The sequence below is a fragment of the Manacus vitellinus genome, unplaced genomic scaffold, assembly GCF_001715985.3.
Source record: "Manacus vitellinus isolate BGI_N305 unplaced genomic scaffold, ASM171598v3 scaffold_0_pilon, whole genome shotgun sequence".
Lineage (NCBI taxonomy): Eukaryota > Metazoa > Chordata > Aves > Passeriformes > Pipridae > Manacus > Manacus vitellinus.
The window spans coordinates 49,240,308-49,261,733 of NW_021938789.1; the positions used below are offsets into that span (position 1 = coordinate 49,240,308).

Sequence of the window (21,426 nt, forward strand, 5' to 3'; positions counted from 1 at the left end):
AAGGCTCCCAGAATAAAAAAGATGCCTTGAGAGCACCTTCCTCCTAGCCTTCATTCTTCTTTTACTTCTTTCTCCTTCTCTGGTCAGTACCAGCTGAGTAAACCTTACTGAATGACTTTGAAACAAACTGAAAAATTGTCTAGCAGGTGGTCAAAGGAGGAGGATTGCTCCAAGGAATTGATCATTGTTATGACTGAAGACTGTTTTTTACTCTCTAATAAGTTGAAAAGCTGCTTTATTTAAAGAAATGATCATGGATTGCAGAGGTACACTTGTCCTGAAAAATATACAAAGTGCATGGAATACTGTGTATGCATGTCATTACCTGAATTCACCACGAGCTGTAATAGGATTTTTTTTAAAAATAAAGCTGAAATCCATGAAATGTCAGCAGCAGGAGAATTAACAAAGTGGTTTTGATTTTTGGACTGTATTGTAAGAAAAACTTGAGTTCCTTCCCTTGTTTTCACTGGAAAAGGAAGAAATAGGAAAACCGTATTTTCTTTCTCCCATTTCACAAGGACAAGGAATTTCATGGCTCAGTAAATGGGGTTTGCTGCCTCATGTTGCTGAGTGTCTCTGTGTCCTTCAGTTAGGGGTAGGTTTTCAAGATCTTAGATCTAGTATCTGCCTCTGTACTTGAAAATACAGAAGCGAACAAAGGTTTGGCTGTGCCCAGCGATAAACATCTGCGGTGTTGATTTGCACCACATAACATATTGTGGTTAATGAACAAGGACATCCCACCTACCAAATACAGCTGAGGCCATGAGCCTGATAACCTTATTTGTTGTCAGAGTGCAAACCTGTGTTTGGAATCTTTTGTGGCTGTTATTAGCGTCTTCCTACTTTGGAAGGGATGGAAAATCCTTCAGTAAATGGAAAAGTACCTGTCAGTCTAAAGCCCCAGTGGAAGACTCAGAGAGGCAATTAGTTCTCAAGGGCATTTCCTAATTAGATGGTGGGGTGATGGTGGTGGAAGAGGTGCATTTTTTCTGAGAGACGACTTTGGCTTTCCTTATCATAACTTCAAGCAATTTGTAGTAGAAAACACTCTGTACTAGTTGCTTTGTTATCTAAAGAGAAGTATGTTAGGAGGTGAATTTTAATGTTCTGGCTATGCGGAAATTAGTTGGTTTTGTTTTTCTTTAAGCTTAATAGAAAGATAATTAGGAATCGAGTCAGAGACTGTACAGTCCACTTTGATCAGTGCAAATACAAATGCACCTAAATTCCTTATTGTTATTCCATGTGATACAGCCTTCAGAAGCATCCTGAAATTTTACTGCAGAAATAAAATAATAAATCAGATTTCTTACTCTTACCAAACTGATTGATAGCAATGAAGTCATGACTGTTTTATATTCTATACAACTCCAAAAAAATTTTGAAATAAATGCTTGAGATAGACAAGCAAGATTTTTTTTCTCATCTGCTTCATGCATATTTGATATTTGAGTTCTCTGAAGGAGATAATTTCTTAGCTGAACAAGAAAAGGATATAATTAATCAGTTGGTTGAAATGTTTGGTCCTGTAATTTGACTGGCATTTTAAACTTAGGTCTGCTGTCATGAAAGAATTCCTTATCAAGTTGGTGGTACCAAAACAGGTACATAAAAATGAATTCACCATGCGTATAAAACTTAAAAAGGCTTCTCTCACCATATATAGTAGTATGCATGTCATATAAAGCAGGGATTTTAAGCTTGGAAGCAGATGAAATCTGTCAAGTTCAACTGTATGAAGTGGCAAGTATGTATATAGAAAACTCATTTGTTTCCGAAACTATAGGTAGGATAAATCCTGTTTATTAGCCACAGAAAATGACTGATTGTAAACCAGAAATAACATTGCAACTTAGTGGTTGAGTTATCAGGGGTCACCTTCAGATATTTTTATACAGACTACTAATTTTCACTCCTAACCACTTTTCAAAGCACCGTACTCCTGGAATACTGTTCAATCCAGCCCTGGAATATTTCTGGGAAATGAAAAGTAAAAGTAGAGATGAAACTTGTGAAGTTTTTATACATATTTTAATCTGTGTTCAAAGATTTTTGTTTTCCCCTCCTTTTTTTCCCTCTGAAATGTTGGGGAAATGTAAAATGTTATTTTTTCCTGCAGCTGCACTGGATGTTTTTCTGCCAGTCTTCTCTGCATGCAGGCAACAGAAGCAGCAACTATTTGCTCAACTGCTTCTGATGCAGACTCCTCTGTTACATCTGCTTGACTGAAAACAAATCTTGAAGACTGAGCAAGATTTGGTTTTGATTGAATGCTGTGTGAATCTCCTTGCTAAGGATCATAAGGATCATCCTCTGAATGAAAAAACACCCTGTTACCCTAAGCATGGGGAGGATGTCTGTATTCCCATGGTAAGCCAGCAGCTACTTTGGGACAAGGCAGCCTGTTACAGAGAACAGAGAAGGTCAGCATTTAGCACGAGCTCACTTCAGCTCTGTGGAATAAAGACATCCTTCCAACCACTAGAAGCGCTTTTAAACCTCACAGTACATCTCTAAGGAAAAAGCTATTATGCAACAACAGTCTTAAAGCATTGACACCAGCAACCCATAAGGCTGATAAAAAAGGAAAAAAGTGCTAGTAATGCACAGATGGCCTTGTGTTAATGGACATTGCTTATAATTAGATTGGTGAGGAAAACCTTTAGGGCCTGAGGTCTCATGTCTGAAAATGCTGTTGCAAAGTCCTTGGGGTTTTTGTGCATATGTGAAAGTTTCAGTGACATTTCATTTTGGTGAAGAGTAGAAATTAATATTTCCAAGCATTAAGGCATGCTGTTTTGGTATAAAGGGAAATCAATGCTGATTTGTTTTCAAAACTTTGCTTTTGTTAACATGCAGACCTCAAGATCGTGGTGGAAATTGGACACTTTTTGGGAAGTGTGGTTTTGGGGTAGAGGAGGGGAGCAAAGAATTTTGCACACTAGTTCAATTCCAGCAGCAGAACACAACTATGCAGAAGCTCTGTGTGAGGCCAAGCTTGTGTTCACCACCTGGGTCTGTACAGCATCTGTGAAGTTCATAAAATTTTTGCTTTAAAACAGAAAAGCGACAAAAAACCTGCATAAAAGACAATTGACCTTAGTCATACTTGGATAGTACTCAATTTAGTATGGGAAACTTTTACCCAAACCTAAATTCTAGAAGATTGTGCAGTATAACAAGGCTGCAACATTAGGCAAAGTTTTAGCTCATTTTAGAGTGTAACAGTGCCATGAACAGCCTTTTTTCTTAAGCAAGGTGCCTCACATAAGATTTTGTAGAGTTGTCCCTCTGACAAAAGATACAAAATCGAGTTTTTCATAAAATGTACCCCCAGAAAGTACTGTCTGCATTTCAGAAGACTCCTTTGTTTACTGTTCTTGCTTTCTTATTTTTCAAAGTTTTCATGGGAAGGAAAACTATGAGTATGAGAAGGGTGTGGGAAGTAGGGATGACATCCAGAAGAAGCATGGAATCAGGAGATTTGGTGGAACTGGAGTTAGAGTAGATTTAGCTATCTACCGGGTGGGAATAAACATGCTCTAAAGCTGTTAGCTGACTGTTAGTAACTGCTCAATCTGCTCAGGAAAAAGATTGCAAGATAAAGGTAAGCATGAAATGGTGCCAGTGGTGGGCTCAGGAGAAAGGTGTGCATTCCCTGAGGAAAATTGAGGGATTTGGAGGATTCTGTGTCTCTGAAAAGAAGCAGGATTGAATTTTAGCTCTTGCTGCTGGCCCATGTAAGTGAATTGGTGGCAATGGAGAAAACCGTACAGATATGTTTTTTCTTCTCTTGTTTTTCCTAGACACAAGAAACGACGTGCAGAAGGAAAGTTACTTGAAAGAACTCCTTAAGGAACTGCCTGAGGCTCATTACTGCCTGTTGAAGTACCTGTGCCAGTTCCTGATAAAGGTTGCTGAACATCATGTGGAGAACAGGATGAACCTTTGCAACCTTGCCACTGTATTTGGACCAAACTGCTTTCAGTAAGTTGGGGTTTTTACTTTTCCCCATATGCTGACAGGGAGTCTAATGGAGCAGATGGTCAGAAATGTAGCTCAGGTGATCGGATGGAGGCAACGACTGGGGCTCTGTGTTAAATTTCAGTGCTAAAGCTATTGTTTGAGCTGAATGGGAGTTGAGTTACTCTTCCATTTCCTCTTGCTGTTTTGCTAAACTTCTGATCAGTTTTGTGTTGCTGCGTTGGTAGCAGAGCAGGAGTATAACAATGAAAGGCCTTCAGGCTGTTTAAGTGCCTTTATGAGAACAAGGAGACTTGTGCTCATACAGGTTTCTTCCTTTGCCCTCTGTTAATACGAATTTGTCTCTGCAGAAAGCTTTGACAGAGGATGCCTGGGGGAAAAGGACTCCTGTGTAGCACCCAGATGCTGTATAATTTCTAGAGATGGATACTGAATTCCGTATGCAAATTTGGCCTTGTGTTCTGGTGTCTGTCCTCAGATGCCAATGATTCTGAGTTCTTTGTCCCTCTAGTATATTCAGAAGCTGCTCTGGAACTACTGGGGGTCCCCTGGTTTCTTGAGACTCCTTACTGGACTCAGTAGTTTTACTGGGTTCTTTCACCGGGCACAGTTCCTAGGTGCTTGTGCTGAAGATGTGTTTTATGTGCTAGTGAAGCTTGCAGCAGTAGCAAGAATAGTTATTTCCAGGTGCAAGAACACACTTGAGTGAAAAGGTTCCTGTTGAGTCCCTGGTGTGATGCAGTGCTGCATTAGCACCTTCACCCCCGTCTTGTCTGCGGTGAACCCACTTCGAGATCTTAGATGTGGGAAGCTCGTAGGGAGTTCAGTTCAGTCATCAGTCTTGGAAGATGCGTGGTATCTCCAAGAAGAGACAAGTGTCTCGATGTTGGATTTGTACTGATCTTTGTAAAATTTCACTTGGGAATAATACTGAGTTGCCTGGTAAGACTTAGATTAGATTAAGTGCCTAATGAGACTATCTCCCCAGGCTTCCTCCATAGCCAGTGGAAAGAAGTAGATTTCTTTAAAGATAAATAACTGAAATGGGGTTCCTTGTAATATATTGAGCCAGTTCCACATACTTAGGCTAGATGCTGCCTTCTGGGTTTTTAAGGAACATATATTTTCCATTGATTAGGAAGAGAACATGCAGAAAGGAGACATTTAAGCTAAAGTTTGTCCTAGAGACTACACTGCTGCCTTATCTTAAGATATTGCTGGTGGATGATGAAGGTGAGTTTCCGGATTAAAGCATTTACTGTGTTAGTGCAAAAAGATAAAGTATATTTTGAAAATAATTGTTTTCCTCTCCAAAAGAAAGAATACTCAAAAGACAGTAGTGTGTGTGGGAATGCGTGGATATGAGAGTTACTGGAAGCACAACACTGCAAACTTCTGACAAGGAAAAGCAAAATAATTTTTTTTAATTGTCTTTTTATGTGCACTTTGGGAATTTCTGTCTAAATGTATTGGTAGAGTTAAGAGCAAACAAAATAAATTAGAAGAATTTGAGTTCAATGGCGAAATCTCTATGACTCAAGCTCCCAAGTGGCTATTAAATAATTTTTAGTTTACTCATCACTTCTTTCAAGAAAGTTTGAAAATTAGCTCTGCATAGTTTTTGGTGTAGAATGCAGAGAGCTGCAGTTTGGAATTGCAGTCGGCGTTTCTAATATTAAATGAAAACATACATCGTAAAAGCTGTGTAGTTTTTGCCACAACTGATCTCTGCTCCTAAGATGGCATAGAAAACATGTAATGGTTTTTATAAGGTACAAGGGCTGTACCTTACAAAGGTAAAGGGTGGAATCACATCATTCCATCGCAGAAGACTGAGAAAGGCAGAGTTCACTGGAGGTGAAAACCCAAGGGCTCTTGAAGCCATTTATGAGTGTAACCAACCCAGGAGTTGTGACACATGTTGAAATAAATGCTCATGTGGCAAAAGAGGCAGTGAAAGGAAGGCTTGACACTTAACAAATGAGTAATGCATTGTTTAAAGATCCGAATAGGTCAGAATTATGCATGTAGATTTTATTTAAGCTAAGTTTCACAGTGTGGTAATTCAACTATGTATTTCATCAGGTCTTGGTCTGTTCAACATAGTTTGCGATTGTGGTCCAGACACAAAGATTGTGAGGAACAGTTCAAATACCCTTTTCTCCTGTGTTAATGGATGCAGTCTTAAATTCCTGGAACTGTGACCATCTGTATCAACAAAGATTTGATAGGGTGAGGAAAGAACTTGCAGCACTAAACTTTGGGCGTTGGGTTTGGCCAACTGGTTGGCCAAGCTTCCAGAGAGAGATCCTCAGAACGCAGCTCAGAGCTCTGGAGTAGGGCTGCCTGAAGTCTGCTTGGCAAGGGCTGTCTGGCTACTGGCTGCAGGCAGCCCCAGGAGAGGGTAGCTGCAGAAATTAAATATCAGCAGGCGGCTGAAGTGAACACTCCTCTTGCTTTGCGTTGTTTGTTCCAAGCAGCGTACGGGGTGTTTCTCTGCCACAAGGAAAGAAGGCTTAGCATTCAGCCTGTCAGAAATTACACTGCTTAAGCAGGAAGATCTAAGATTTTTCTGTCACAAATTCACACTCGTGTCTAAAATTAATGTTGGAGTCTGTGTAGTTAAGGCACAATGTCAGAGAAGATGAAGCCCATCTGCTGATAGTGAAGGATTACTTTTTGTGAGGTATTTTTAGTGACATTTTAGCTATTTAAGCATATTATCTCCTACTGCATAACTGAAACTGTTTAACAGTTGAATAAATCATGCAGAAATAAATCCTGCTGTTTGGTCACTTTCCAGACATTTAGACTTCATTTTAATTCTCTTAATTTCATTCTGTTTCTCTCTGTCATGTAGAAAAACATGTAATGTAATGATATCTGATTTCCTAAACTTTCAGCCCTTACTGCTTTTATCTTATCCACTGCTTCCCCTGCTTCCCTACTTGCTGTTTGACAGACTGCACTGCTGCTTTTCTAATAAAAGGTTATCTTGTGCTTTCTGTATTTCTAAAGAACAGAAGAAGGGAAAAAATGGCTATTTGCATTCCTTGTAATGAAGTGGGATGTAAGATATAGGAAGATGTAAAGGGCAAGGTCAAACAGCTCAAAAGATTTGAGATTTAATTAACTGTTTTCTTCCAACTTGGATTGTTCAAATTTATTGTGATGGAAGGCAAAGGTCAAGTATATTGAGAAATACAACCCTTGAAGAACAACAAGCATGAAGGAACATAAAAAGTTGTCTTTTCTGTCGCTGGGGTAATCTGTGTAGAGTATTAACACTTGCAGTGTGGTTACTCTTAGAGGAAGTTATTGTCCATTGACCTAAATTTCAGCCTTGGTAGAGACACAGCTTTAGTTATGGCCTGCTGTGTGGTCTCTTCTCAACTCTCACAGCTTGTGCTGGAAAGGAGAGGACCCGCTGAGTTTTCCCTCCTCTTCTCTGTTCTCTTGGAGCTGGGTATCAGAGGGGCTGCTGCACTCGTCCTGTCCTTTGGTTGGGATTGTAAGACATGAGATCTACCAGTTAGAGTAAGCAGAGGATCCATTTGCACCCATTTTTTGCAGCGGTCTCTCAAAGAATGGTCTGAACATGTGACCTCCATCATTCAAGCCCTCATTAACTTGCTTGTGCTTCATTCCAGCAGAGATTAAGCATGTTGTGAGGGATTGCTCCATCCCCCCAAAAGTGGCTGGCAAATGCAGGTAACCAGTTAGAGTTAGATGCAGTTATTTATGTATGATGAGTACGTAACAGAAATTACCTCAAGGGTTGCACAAGAAAGTATTAGGTATGGAGGTATTAGGTATTGTCTTTGGATACAGAGAAAATGGTAGATCTTCTGTAGGGTAGCCGTAGGTATTACAGACCTGCTGAACTTGTAAGAATTAAAATCTAGTCTGAAGTTATGCATGACTGTCTTACCTTGGTTTCTAGCAGCCTTGGAGGCTACACAGATTGGGTATATGAAGCTGAAGTGGGGCTGAACTAGAACTCCTCAGTGCATAATATTGGCCTTTGAAACATTGTATGAATGGGCTTTGTTTTCAGGAAGTGCATCAGTCTTAAAAACAACTGTACATCCAGGATCGGTGTCAAACTGAGTACTGAAAATTGTTGTTTAAACATTGATTATTGCATATTGGAGCATGCAACCATAACCTTTCTTGCAGGGTTTATGTAAATTTTAAATCCTACATTTTCCAGCAGGGTAAAGGAATTGTTTTCTCCAAGAATTCAGTATGCTACACCCTACGATGCCAGTTTAAAGCATCAAACATAATATAGGAAGGCCATAAATGTTCTCATGCATAATCATGTTAAATACTTATGAGTGCTTGCCTCCTCTTTGGAAATTGTGTAAGGAAGTATATTGCCAAGGCTTTCTGAGATATATTTTTGTCTTTTCTTCTGTTTCTTTTCTGTTGTGTGCTTAGTTTTGTCATCTGGGGCCCATTGAATGACCTTTATGTAAAATAAACTGAAGATTGCTGAAGATGAATTGCTCTCTTCATAAGTGGAGGGGTGTTCTGGCCAAATTCCATCTCAAGCCTTCTGTTCTCATAGTGAACGCCCACTCCTTTAAATTTGTCTTTTATCATCTGTCCTGTGTCAGGTGTTATGATATTTTCTATTTCATCTCTTGAATGAAATAGTGATTATTTCAATAGGAAATGCTCTGTTGTTTTGGTTTTGCATTGGGTGTTTTTGTTTTTTTGTTTTTTTGCTGTAAAAGCTCCATTAAAGTCAGTTACTGCTGTGGGTTGAAAATGTTTGTCCTTCTGATCTTAACTGAGGATTGGCAATAAAGCATACACCCAGAATTTAAGTGGAGGACCAGTTTCAAAGGAAAAAATACAATTGAGTATCCTGAGTTGGAATGGTTCCATGAGGATCATGGAGTTCAACTCCTGTCTCTACACAGGACAACCTAAAAATTAAACTGTGTGTCTTGAGTATGTTGTCCAAATGCTTCTTGAGCACCAGCATTCTTGGGAGCATGACCACTTCCATGGGAGCCTTGTTTCAGTGCTCAGCCACCCTCTTAGTGAAGAACTTTTTCCTGATATGCACAAAACAAAATGGTGTTTTAGTTCAGCAATACAGCTGAAATGCAATTACAAGGGGTGTTTTTGAAGAGCTGCTGCTTAGAAATGTTTGGAGGTGAGAGCAGTGTACTTTGAGAGTGGATGTTAGGCTGTGGGCTGCCCTTTGTCCCCCTTTGTGTAGGTTTCACTCTTTAAGATGCCTATTCTCACTGTAACTTCGTGATAAAAAATGGAACTTTTGCTGAAGCTAAAGATATTGCATATAAATGAAGACAGTCTACTCTATCTGCTCTGTGTTGCCTGTGTTACCTGAAGTTTGCATTATGCATCTGATGCAAATAATGGTTAGGCACCTGAATCTGATACAGAAAATTATCCAAAACAGATTTTAACAGGCAGGCAGGTAGATGCCTCAAAATTGACTCTCTAGTACCTCAGAAGCTAAAATGCTTCTTTAAAATCTCGGTAGTGTCATCTGTCATTTCATTTCATCCAGACTGGTGAGACATAAGCCTGTAAATGCTGCAGAGCATGTAAATGAGTCATACAGACAGAGATGAACACCTGTCTCAGGTTAGCTAGCGTTGCTTTATCTTTGGGTACCTGTTAGGCTCCGATCTTGCACTATAGTCTGCCGACAGGCCTGTTTTCAGATGCACCAGTTTGTGGTCCAGTGTGTTAGGACAAATCACTTTCATCAGTTGAAGTACACGGATAAGTTGTGGCCACGAGGTCATGTCTGTTACAGACACAGTAATGTCTGTCTAGAGGGACAGAATAGAGTGTCTGAAGTTGTAACTTCTAAATGTTACAGCAGGTCTACTCTCAGAGTCTTCAGTTGCACTTGTTGAGGGACTCATGGGCATCTGAGGTACTAACAAAAATGTTTTGTGAGGGCTGGAGAAACAAAAAACCCATGAAGTGTTCCCTGTCCTTTGAGTCCCTTCATTTCTGGCTGGATTCCCTAGGAGAATGGTAAGGTGACTTTGTGGAGCTCCTCTACAAAAGGTACTGTACAAACAGCAGAAGTAGGAGTCAGAGGATATACCCTGCAGTGGTTGTAAAGTAGGATTACAGTGCTGTCATTCCACGAAAGCTACTTCTGCAAAGCCACTTAGGGAAATGGTAATATGCATGTCAGACAGGGTAGGGTCAAACACTATTGGGAATTCCTAATGAGATGGACCCTTTCACATGGAAATCTCTGCTTCTCAGTTGTGACAGGGAGCTGTCAGCAGTTGTTGCCTGGGGAAATCAGTTCAGTGATCTCAGTTCAGTTTATTACAGACAGATAACAACATCCCAAGTCCTCCTGGCCCCTGTTTCTGCTTGAAGCAAGTTTCACAGGTGTGGTGGATGACGACAGAGCCTTGTAGTGATGCCTGTCTCGTGTCAGATGCAGAAATGTTGGTGTGTGTTAATGTATCACTCTCAGTAGAGTCTGGAGATTTGCTGTCTCATAAGCCTACTCTGCATTTAGCCTGTTACAGCTTGTTTACAGAGATTCTGATGTAAATTCATTTAACTAATGCATGAAATGTAAGTAATTCTTTCACAGTGAGTTAATCTGACCCTATGTCACTTTAGTTCTGGGTAAGAGTTGTGACACAGAGCCTTGAATGTGGCTTAACCCATTTAAGACTAGCTTTCCTGAGCATCACTATGGAAGGAGACATGCACATGGTCTGGGAGAACACAAGAACATGTGAGCATGGATCTGCATGGACAGGAGCTGCATGGAGCTGCAGGGGTGGGCCAGGGGCCAGGCATGCTGTTAGGACATTGTGCAGAATTGTGAAATACTACTGAGTGTCATATTTTGAATTGAAGAGCTAATAACTTGATCCTAGTCCCAGTTAATATTTTCACTTTCAGCACTACTGCTTTTTCAGCTTTTAAGTGGTTTCATCAGTAATTTGGATTTTGAATATCCTGTAAAACTTTTGGTATTAATGCACCTTTACCTTTCACCCTGCTTAACTGAGTCAGATGCTGTTAATGCTGGTGCCTGGTTTAGAAAAACCGTGTTTTTTCCAAATAATTAATATGTACTGAGCCACTGTGCTTTGCACACAGATTGTTCAGAGCACCTTCTGGGAAGGACAAGGTGTCCAAGGAATCAGGAGGGGACGGTAGAAAATTTGCTCTGCCTATGCTATGTATCTGTCCATGACTTTGCAAGCTACCGCTCAGTGGGAGTTTTCCAGCTCAAATCACTAAGATAGACCTGAATTTATCAACAGTTTTTCTTCTAGAAATAACCACAGAAATTGCCTGTTTATGCTTCCCTTCTAGAAAACATGTTTCTGGTAGTGAAGCTCATGTTTCTGGTGCTACTACTGAAGTGGTTCCTACATCTGTGGCTATAAGGGGATCAAGTCCCGCTATTCAGGATTTTGTATCTGGAGTAAATTGTGTGCCTAACTCTCTAAGCAACACAGTTGTAATGCCTAATTAACATGAAAATAGACATAAAAGAACCATGACTATGAACACAGTTTTGCTGTGATGTTTTAACAGGATCCTCACAAAAGAACTTGTAAAATTTGCAAGGAGTAGGATGTGCATCAGGAAGGTGGTGAGAGAAGACTTTCTCAAAGGACTGGGTTTTTCTAGTCAGCTGAAGATTTTTCTAGTCAGTTTGCATTTGTAGATGCAAACTTTTCAGACTAAGAAGAGCTAAAGTAAGATACTATTTTTTTACATAAATTTTCAGAAAAGTCTAACTAGACTGGTGGATCATGCACTGTGGCAACAGATGGAGTTTAATTTGTATAAATAGGCAGGGTGGTGCATGCTCATAATATAAACTTCATATCTTCAGCTCAGCATATATTTATTGCAAGAAAAATGTCACCATGGAGAGCTCAAAGAGTATAATAGTCCTTACCGTGATGGAAGTCTAATAAACAGCAATTAAATGAAAAATAAATTAGAAATTTTGTAAAATATACCTGTTTAAGTGGCAGAGAGATGGCAGTGAATAAAATATAGTACATTGCCCTTAAAATAAATCAAACCATACTGCTTTGCTTAGTTACATTCAGGGAGAGGTGTTAAAAATTACTAAAGCCATGAACTTTAGCCTTGTGTTCTGCATATCTCTCCATACATTTACAGAATTGTTCGGAATAAAATGTTAGACTTTTCACAGATTTGATTTAGTAAAGTTTAACTGACAAGGTAATGTGGGGAAGGGAGGGCAAGAAAGCCATGGAATTATTCAGAAGTGAAATACTGTTTCTATGCTTTCTGGAAACTTTGTAGACTGACCTGTTTTGCAATCAGAGATTTTTGATGTTAGCTGTTCCCGGTAGGGAGATGTCGGCTGTAGTTCCCAGCAGATGCAGTTTAGGGAAAGGTTCTGCTATCTGGAGTCTTTATTTTGACTTGTGCTCTGGTACATTTCTAGTCCTTTTCCTGGAAATGAAATTCACAGGGATGCCAGGCTTCTTGTTGTACCCTATTTTGGAGAAACAAATCAGGAAGGTAAGAGTCAGGATTTGCCTGAACTAGCAAGCAAGCAAGCTCTGCACTATACCAACTGTGGAGCATATCATGTAACATGGAAAGAGAGGTTTCCTTAAATCAGGATTGTTGCATGGGCCTATTGGTAACATACACTTTTCTTCAGGCCAGTTAGTAAGTTTTAGTGAATGTGACATTCTTTGAGTTGAATTGACCTGAGTATACATGCACGTCTGTCAATACCAGTTGTCCTATTTGTTCTTTATTTAGTTGGAGGCCAGGTTCCACCCTGATGAAATCAGTCAGTCAGCTGAGACTGACACATTTTTTACAGTTGCCAATGTTCTACAGTGTAAAATAAGGCGATCCTTCAAAATTCAGGTCCTACTACTCTAGCATGTATTAAATGTTGAAATGATAGCGGTAAAGATTCTCTTCTGGAGTTTACAAAGATGTGTTCTGCTGTAGTGGGATCCTCTCCCTGTTGACATATGGATGTACTACAGAGAGTAAAGTATTGAGAAGGATCAGCAGCATGCAGCCCTTACAAAAAAGCACTTTTTGATGGCAAATTTCTGGGAGCATCTGCTTTCAGTCTTCTTGTTGAAATGCACAGCTGGCACCAATAAACTGCAGTTGCAGTTTTACAATAGGTAATTATTTATAAATTTTAATTTGCTGATTGTAGTAAACAATGATTTACTTTCAAGTTACATCCCTGTAAAATAGCTCAGGTGGCATTTGTTTAGCTTTTGGGGGTTTGGGTTATGTTTTCCTCTCGTATAACCGCTAGTTGTCCTCAGCCAAAAGATACTCGAAACTTTATTTTGTTTCTGGTTTTTGCTCCTCTGCTTCTTCCCTTTAAATCTTTTGTGTTTCTTTACTCCTGGTCTGCAGTCTGCCACTTTATAAGGTCCTTAGAAAATTTACATCCATACAGCCACTTCGTGGCTTATTGAGAGGAGAGTGTGTCTGCTGGAAGTACTGTACAATAAGAAATACTGGATGATTGGAGAAGTATTTTGAATGCTGAAGAAGATTCTTCAGAGATTTCACTTTGCATTTAAACAGAATTTAAGTCGGTTTTGGGCAGCAAAGTCCAATAGAAAGTTTAGAAAGCCTATATTCCAGCAGATGATCGTTAGAAGCTTCAGCAAATTGTATCCCCTGTTTTGAGTAATGTTTTTTTTTTACTGCATGAGAGAGTTGTGTGAAACACATAAGGAGGGCAAAGGAGCATAGACTGGAATACAACGCTTCTTCCAAATCAGTATCTTATGATTTCTGTGTGCCTTTAACGTCTGTGGCAAGCAATTCCTGGTTGCAAAGGGGCCTGTTTCAAGAAACCAAGAAACTGCTTCTTCAGCAGCCACGTAGTTGGTTATTCTCCCGGAAAGTGGAAGTAAGGAACCACTTCTTGTATTAATCCTGTAGGCTGTTCTGCAGAAGGCACCCTCCATCTCCGTGTTTTAAAAAACCCTTTGAGTTATGAGCCTACTTTTGAAAGAAATGCCAACTCAAACATTAGATTAGAAAATGTTATGTACAGCATTGGGTCATCTGAATGCAGAGATCTTGCTCCACTTTTAGTGTTTTGCTTAGAGTGTGGGTATTCTTAATTTTTTCACTCATCCTGTGATAACCTTTGAGGTTATCACAAACCAGAGCATCTAAATGCCTCATGCTGTCTATTGCAGTCATGAAACCGAACTTATAGCAGGGTTGGTGGTACCCCATTTGGTGGTTGTCTCAATTAGATCTCTACCTAGATTTTTTGGAGTGGGTAGTTTGGCCAACAGGTTGGGTATTTTATATCAATAAGGATAGTTGTTACCAACATAGGCACAATCCTCCTTTCCAAGACGGAGTTTCCTGTGCCTGCTAGCCAGCCTGTATCCACAACTGAAATGTTATAGAGACTCTGTGCAGGAACTCTTGTATGTTGAGTCCCTATAACACTCTTCTTTATCTTCTGTCCAATTTTAGTGTGCCCTCTGGATTTGAAGGTATAAAAGAACAGGAGATCTGCAACAAGATAATGACAAAAATGCTGGAAAATTACAATACCTTGTTTGAACTGGAAGGCTTGAAGAAGGATGAAGAAAAGCCTGTATGTGAAGAGCTAGCAAGAATAATTTTGGTAAAAGTGAGTATCTCTAATATTTCATTTTCTTACAGCGATTTCATAATTCAGGCTTATTGCAGGCTTCAAAACATAAATGTTTAGATAAGTGGGAGACAGGCACTGTTGTAATAGTGTTCTGTGTTATTGATTGGTATGCAGTTTACAAATTGATTCTGCTGGTAGGCTGATTTTCATTACTAGTCTGGAAGTTCATTCTATTAAACATCTTTATGCTTTGTTAGCTGCGCACTGTTATTTATTTAAAAAATATATTCACTAAAATTCAAATGTTTTTAAATGAGGAGGCAGAATAATTCTAGGAAGTGTTCAAGGTTTCTGACATGGTGATCATTTATGGTGTACTTCAGTGATTATGAACTTCCATACTGTAGGACAGTATGAGGTCTCTAGCCTTTGCCACTATGAAGTCTACTTGTCTCAAACATGTACCTGAGTTTAAAAGTCGTATGTTCTGACTCAGAATGGCCATTCCTGAGAGCACTTGAAGAGAAGCATTAAATAAAAGTTACTATTCAAAGAAAGTAAGCTTTTAAAGAAAAGTTATATAATTTGGAGGTAGAATGGCTGGTAGCCTTCCACTGTCTTCCTTAATTTATGTTACGGAAGTCACAGTAACTTTTGGGTAATGGAAATGGTCTGCCTGGCCATTTGATGTTTAGCAGCGGATGGTCACTTCAGCAACAAAAACAGGTAATGAACATATTTCTAAAAAATGAACACAAAAGAAAGGTTTCAGATATACCTCCTCCTTCAAGCCTCTCCCAGTTGCAAAAGTCAAGGTAGTCTTTCACTTCTAAGGACTTATTGGTAATTGGAAATGCACCAAGGTGGAAATCTGGGAGATTTCCCACAGCTGTTCAGAGATATGAGCTATCAAAGTACATGGTGATAACCAGAATTACTTTAACAAAATATCCTAAAAGGTATAGTTACCCATGTGAGATGGAAAGTGTTGCCCATCTCTTTACCTCAGGAGACAGGTGATTGCCTGAGAGGAATAAGCTGTGCCTGACCACAAGGGCTTGCACCGTGTTTGCATCTTTGGATCTTGTTGATATTTTCAGAATTCAGTTGGCAGTCAGCTGCAAAAATTTGACCTTGTTCCTTGCCCATCTAACATGGGTGGGAAGTTTTCTAGTTAAATCAAGGCAAATACTCAAACACAAGAAATACAATCGTCTAACTTCATGTAGCGAAGATACTAAGAAGTTTTTGTTGAAATTTGTCAGGTGGTGCTACTAAAGGACGTTTTTTAAGGTTACATTTTTTGTATCCTAGCAGATACCCCCTATCCTTGCCAGTTTGTATAATAGAGATGGTGCACTTGAAGAGAAATCCAAGTGGTAACAAATGAGATTCAGCAGAGAAAAGTGATTGCCAGTTTGCTAATTTATGAGCCATTACATACAATAGAAGCCAGCTGGTGTCTCTGTCATAAAAGAACAAATGCCTCAGAGAATTATTTGGCCCGACTTGTGTCATAGTGTCCAGCAAATAACAAGCCATTTGTAAGCAAAGTTGCTGCTTCTGGAAAAGCCATTGATACATCTACAGGTAACTGGATAGAAATTTGCCAAGTAATCCTGTTGAAAGCAGTGAAAAATGTAGGATGTTCAGGACAATGCTCTTATAAACTGAGACCCTGTTGATTTTAAGGGTGTTGCATTCAAATATGAACCATGATGGGATGGGAGAGCAGATGGCAAGGAAAGTGAGGAAAAGTAGGATCTGTCCTTTACCAAACTCAGCTACATTTATCTAAATGGCTTGTTTAGCTTTTATGTTGTGATCAGCAAGAGGGTGAGGAGAGATTTAGATAACCTCACTCACTCCCTCCTGGGGTATTCTGTCATTCCTTCCCACAAATCACTTACTTGCCAGCGTTTCACCCTGAGTCACTACACTGTTACCTTTCCTATAATTGCCTTCACTCTCACTCCTTTCTCACTTTTCCACGTTGACATTTTTCTCTGAATTCCCACAGCCCTGTCCCACTATTCTTGCTGTACTCAAACTTGATAGCCCTTTGTTCCCAGTCCAGGGAAAAGGCTGGCAGTCTGTAGTGAAGTGCAAAAGCTCCAGCACTCTTGATACACAGCCTTCCATCACCTCCAGTCAGTCTGCACACTTGCGGTAGCCCCTCCACAGCTTGTATGTCTTTGCCATCCTCTCTTTTATGTTCTTGACTGTGGAGATAACTTTTTCTCTAGGTTAGTACAGTGGCTTCGGTAATGTGACCTGCCTTATGTGTTCTTCTGGGTGGATAGTTTGGGGCTAGGGCTTATTGAGACACTTCTCCTAGACAAGCATGAATTCTTTCTTTCAGTTGGAATGCTGGTGTTATCCTTACCCAAAGGTAAGGTTCCCAAAAAGGGGATGGAGTTTTTACATTGTGTTAAGAGTTTAACCTCATGATGGTCAAAGCCATCAGTGCTGATCCAGGTGTTTCTTGACTAAGAGTTTGGAAAGAGCATCTATAAGCATGAAAATTCATACACGAGGATAAGAATGCCAAAAATTTGCAGAAGGACTAACTTGAATCAAAATTTGAAGCACAATGACAGTGGTTTAAAAAGTAAGGAAAGATATCAAAAAGTACATTGAACAATGTACTTCTCTCCTTGCTCTAGTATGCTTTTCTAGCTTACTGCATTGCAAAATTAGCCCTGCTTTTTCTTATCTCTTTTTTTCTTATCTCTTTTTTATGCCTTCATCCCTTTACTTTGGTGCTGAAATTTCAGCTGGAAAAACAGGAACCCACTTTTAATTAGTGTCTGAAGATATTGTAGGAATATTATTTCTCCCTGTAGTCTTGGGCTGTTCTTGAGGTGGCTTAAATGCCTGTTGCTTCACATCATCCATTCCTAGTAACCTTTTTTGAAGTCTACATCAACCCTAAATCGTTAATTTAGAGCAAATACCCAAAAATAGGGAGCTAGTGGCTCATGCTATTCCATCCCAAGATGGGAATGTTGTCGCAGTCATCTTCCCAGACTTGCATGACTCCTGACACTTCATGGTCTGGATATCTTAAGATTTTTCCACACTTTGGTTAGAAAATCAGTGGATTTTTAAAAGCAAAAGATACCGCTCTTTTAAAATGAAAACACAAATATGTGGGTCGTTAGATAAAGTCATGAAAGCATCAAACTTCTCTTGGACCAGTCTGTTGGAAAGGAAAAACAGCTCCAGTAGAGCAAGTTGCATCTTGTCTACTATGTTAGTCATAGCTATGGGGAATCCACAATGCCACAGACTTCTAGAAGGATCAAGTGCATTTCAATCAGGTACAGACTGTGGCAGCTTAAAGAAAATATGTTTTAAGGAGTCCAAAAGTGAATAAATGTTACAGATGGGAAAAAGAGACATGATTCTGTAGGGCTACTGGTAGTTGAACTATCATTCTTGCTGCATATGTGCACTGAGGAGGCACAGGAACACCTTCATCCCAGTTATATTCCTTCTTTCAAAGGCTGCTCAGTCATTGGGAAAGACAAGTTGTGCTGGGTAAAAGGATTTCTTAGCTTGCTTTCTCAGTGGATCTTATTTCAGAAAGTAAGGGAGCTGGAATTCTCCGCAAATTCTCCACAGGTGTTCCAGTACCTGCTTTGTTCTCAGGGCTGTTAAACCTGCTCTTGCTCATTGCTCAGGCATATGGTAGTATTATAATTAGAAATGATGGGGAGTGTTTCTTTGGAAACATCTACATTTTAAAAAAAATGTAGAATTTTAACAAAATAGAAAATTTATCTTAGAAGAGTTTCTGTTTCAATGGGAAGTTGAACTGTCAGGTTCCTGATGCCTTGCCTGGAAGGATTTCATTAGGTTTTCATTCCACCTAATAGAATGAGATCCATATGATCATCCAGGTTGGTGGCCAGCAGGCAGAAGTATTCTTCAGAAATGTATATATGTTTGTATATGTATTTGGAAATTCCTTATTGTAAATGAATTATGGGGTTTGATTTAGTACTTTTTTTAATTCCTGAATAAGTTGGACTTACAGGTCTCATTTGCAGCCAGCCATTACTACAATCCTTAATGCTTTTATCCAAGCTTCACTTTAATTTCCTAACCCACTGAACGATGTGTAAGAGTCTCAGTCTGTTGATCAATAAGCTCTGCTAGTTAGAGAGAAATGGGTGAAGTGGGTTGAATGTTCTGAATACGTGTTTGCTTTGTGTTCACATTTTCAGGATCATAAATAGCTGGTTTTTACTGGGCAGTGTTGTGTGTGAACAGTTAATCTTCTGACAATATGTCTGCACTGCTGTGCATTTTCACATTGTAAGTGTCAGGGTATTATCATAAAACATAGTTTAAATTTTGCTTTGGAACAGGATTCCTAGTGTGTATCGATACAGTCCTGATAGATTTTTGTGGCACTAAACTGAGTGACAGCTCATGTAATGAAAAATCAGTCAGTCTTGAGTTGCAGTATTTCCAGTTTTATAACATTCTTGAATAAACAGATTTACAAAACCTACAGGAACAACAAATAATAATTTTGAATGAGGACCTTTCATTTACAAAGGTCTTAAATTGCTGATTGAACTGCAGCTGCATATAGTTCTATGTTTTATAGCTAGCCAGTGGTGTATTGTTACTACTAGAATTAAATGGGACCTTGGAATAATAGTGATTAGGCTTCTCTAATGATCAAAGATAGGCAGTAAAGAAGATTTTTATTTAGTTCAAGTGACAAGGGAAATCTGGGCAGGCAAACTATTATGAGACTCGCTCTTGAGAGATTTCTGGAGTTATCCTTTCCCCTGGTTTCAAGTGAAATGTAATTTTCAATAGCATGTGTTTTAGCTCAGTAATGTCTTCAGATAAAATGTACAACCTATTACCTAGTCATGCAGGCTTACAAGATTTTTTTTTTTATTGTTTTTCCACCTTTTCAGTCTTATGCCTTCTTGACAGAGCACCTAGTTCTAAGAACCAATCAGCTCAGAGCACATAAGTGTTTGCACTGAAACACAAGCGCTGGCATGATGAGGATATAATGCTGTTCCTGGTTTGATTATATTTTTAGGACAGGAATGCAAAAGGCTTTTCTCATTCTTACCGTGCTACTTTGTAGAATATGTAGCCCTGTTCACCTGATGCAGAAGAGAAAGCAAGTACATTTAGAAAAATAATATTGTAACATTTGAATTGAATTAAAAATTGAACTTATAAAGTCAAGTAAAAATTATAAATGTACAATTTTATCATTGTCAGTATATTGTAGGCACATACTGATGACCTCTGAACAGACAGATTTCAATCACTAAAGAGCTACAGAAATTGGTCTGTTGCTGGTTTTTGCAAAACTAATAGTTTCAAAACAACCTTTTAGATGCAACTAACTTCTTGCATTTCTATCCTGTTTGTTTCCAGTCTTCTAACAAAAGTTGCCACTTCAATTGAGAGGATTAGTTGGCAGACTAGTTCTTTGTACTTTAAATGGCAGCAAAAGCTCACACACTGTTCTGCGAGCCTGCTGTTAGATTTCTAACAGGGAGGCAGTCCACTGCATGTAGCTGAACCTGCTGGTGCTTGGTGTGGATGCAAAGTGTGTAGTGCCCAACCCGATCAGTCAAAACCCCTAAGTGCATTTTTTTTTATGTCAGCTCCTGCTGACTTGGGCTACACTATCTGAAAGTGGACTACTTGCTTGCTCTTTCCAATTGAACACTCAGAGCAGATCACTCAGCCCATGGTAGGACTTGAACCTCTCATTCCCGAGGAGATGTAGGAAAAGTAAGGTAGTCGAAGAGTTCTCCATATTGGTTTGACTGTGCTGCCTTTGCAGTCAGTTGTAAAGCTCCACCTCCATGGAAAGCCACAATGTTTCAGCTTATTTCCCCAGATGAATAAAGCAAGACTTCCCTCATAGATGTTTCTTTCCCTTCCTCAGTTGTTTTCACCTTAACATGAGGACCCGATCCCCTGACAAGATCTGGGAGAAATTGCTGAGAACTCCCCAGCTCCATGACTGAGTGGGCTCCCTCAAAATAAGTCCTCCTTCCCTGTCACCTCAGAGCTCTGGCCCCATGGTTACACACTCAGCAACACACAAGAGCAATCCCTCATTTACGTCAGGAAAAAAGGCATCCGTTTCTAATCTATGTTACACTGCCCTGGCTAAGCCTACAGGGTCTAGATAGTTTCCTTTATTCTTCTTTCATGTCTGGGACCATTTTAGCATCGTGTTAATGGTTGGCTTTCAGTACTGGATTAATTCTTTCCCATCAGCAAACAGCAGGAACTGATCTCCTCTGGAAATCCTTTCTGAAGATCTCAACAAACATTTCCGTTTTGTGCAAGTATCCCCTTATTTGGACAGGTCACACAAGTTTGCTCCTACCTGGGCTAGGGAGCCCCAAAGAGTGGGAGTGGGTTCACATGGGAGATGTGGAGATGGGTGGGAAGTACATGAGGAGAAGGAGCACCTGTGGAAGTCTGTCTGCCATTTTCTATTTAGTATTTCTTCAGCTAGAAATCGCTTTGCAGTTGTCCACCAGTGAGCAGATGGGCATGTTTATAGTAAGGGTATATAGTGATTCAGACAGAATGACATTTTAAGATGTGAGCTGACAGGAAATGAGCAGTATGAGATTTGTAGGTGAAAGTTTATAAGCCTCCAAACCCTTCACCTATAGCAGATTCAGTCTGGAGTGAGGAGGATGGTTGTGTTTATGCTGTGATTCAGAAAGGCAAGCGAAAAAAACCCTGAACAATTCTCGTGTCATTTTGAAAGAGCTTTCCAAAGAGCGCTG

The 21,426-nt window shown here is 39.6% G+C and overlaps 1 protein-coding gene across 4 annotated transcripts in view; it reads left to right on the top strand.

Moving 5' to 3' along the window:
• FAM13A (family with sequence similarity 13 member A) overlaps window positions 1-21,426 on the top strand; it is a 139,998-nt gene that overhangs the window by 23,790 nt on the left and 94,782 nt on the right. For all 4 annotated transcript variants that reach the window (XM_018072979.1, XM_029960830.1, XM_029960838.1 and 1 more), the window contains exons 4-5: window positions 3,813-3,993; window positions 14,500-14,659. In XM_018072979.1, the coding sequence (XP_017928468.1) occupies window positions 3,813-3,993; window positions 14,500-14,659 (341 nt within the window). The remainder of the gene's footprint in view (window positions 1-3,812; window positions 3,994-14,499; window positions 14,660-21,426) is intronic.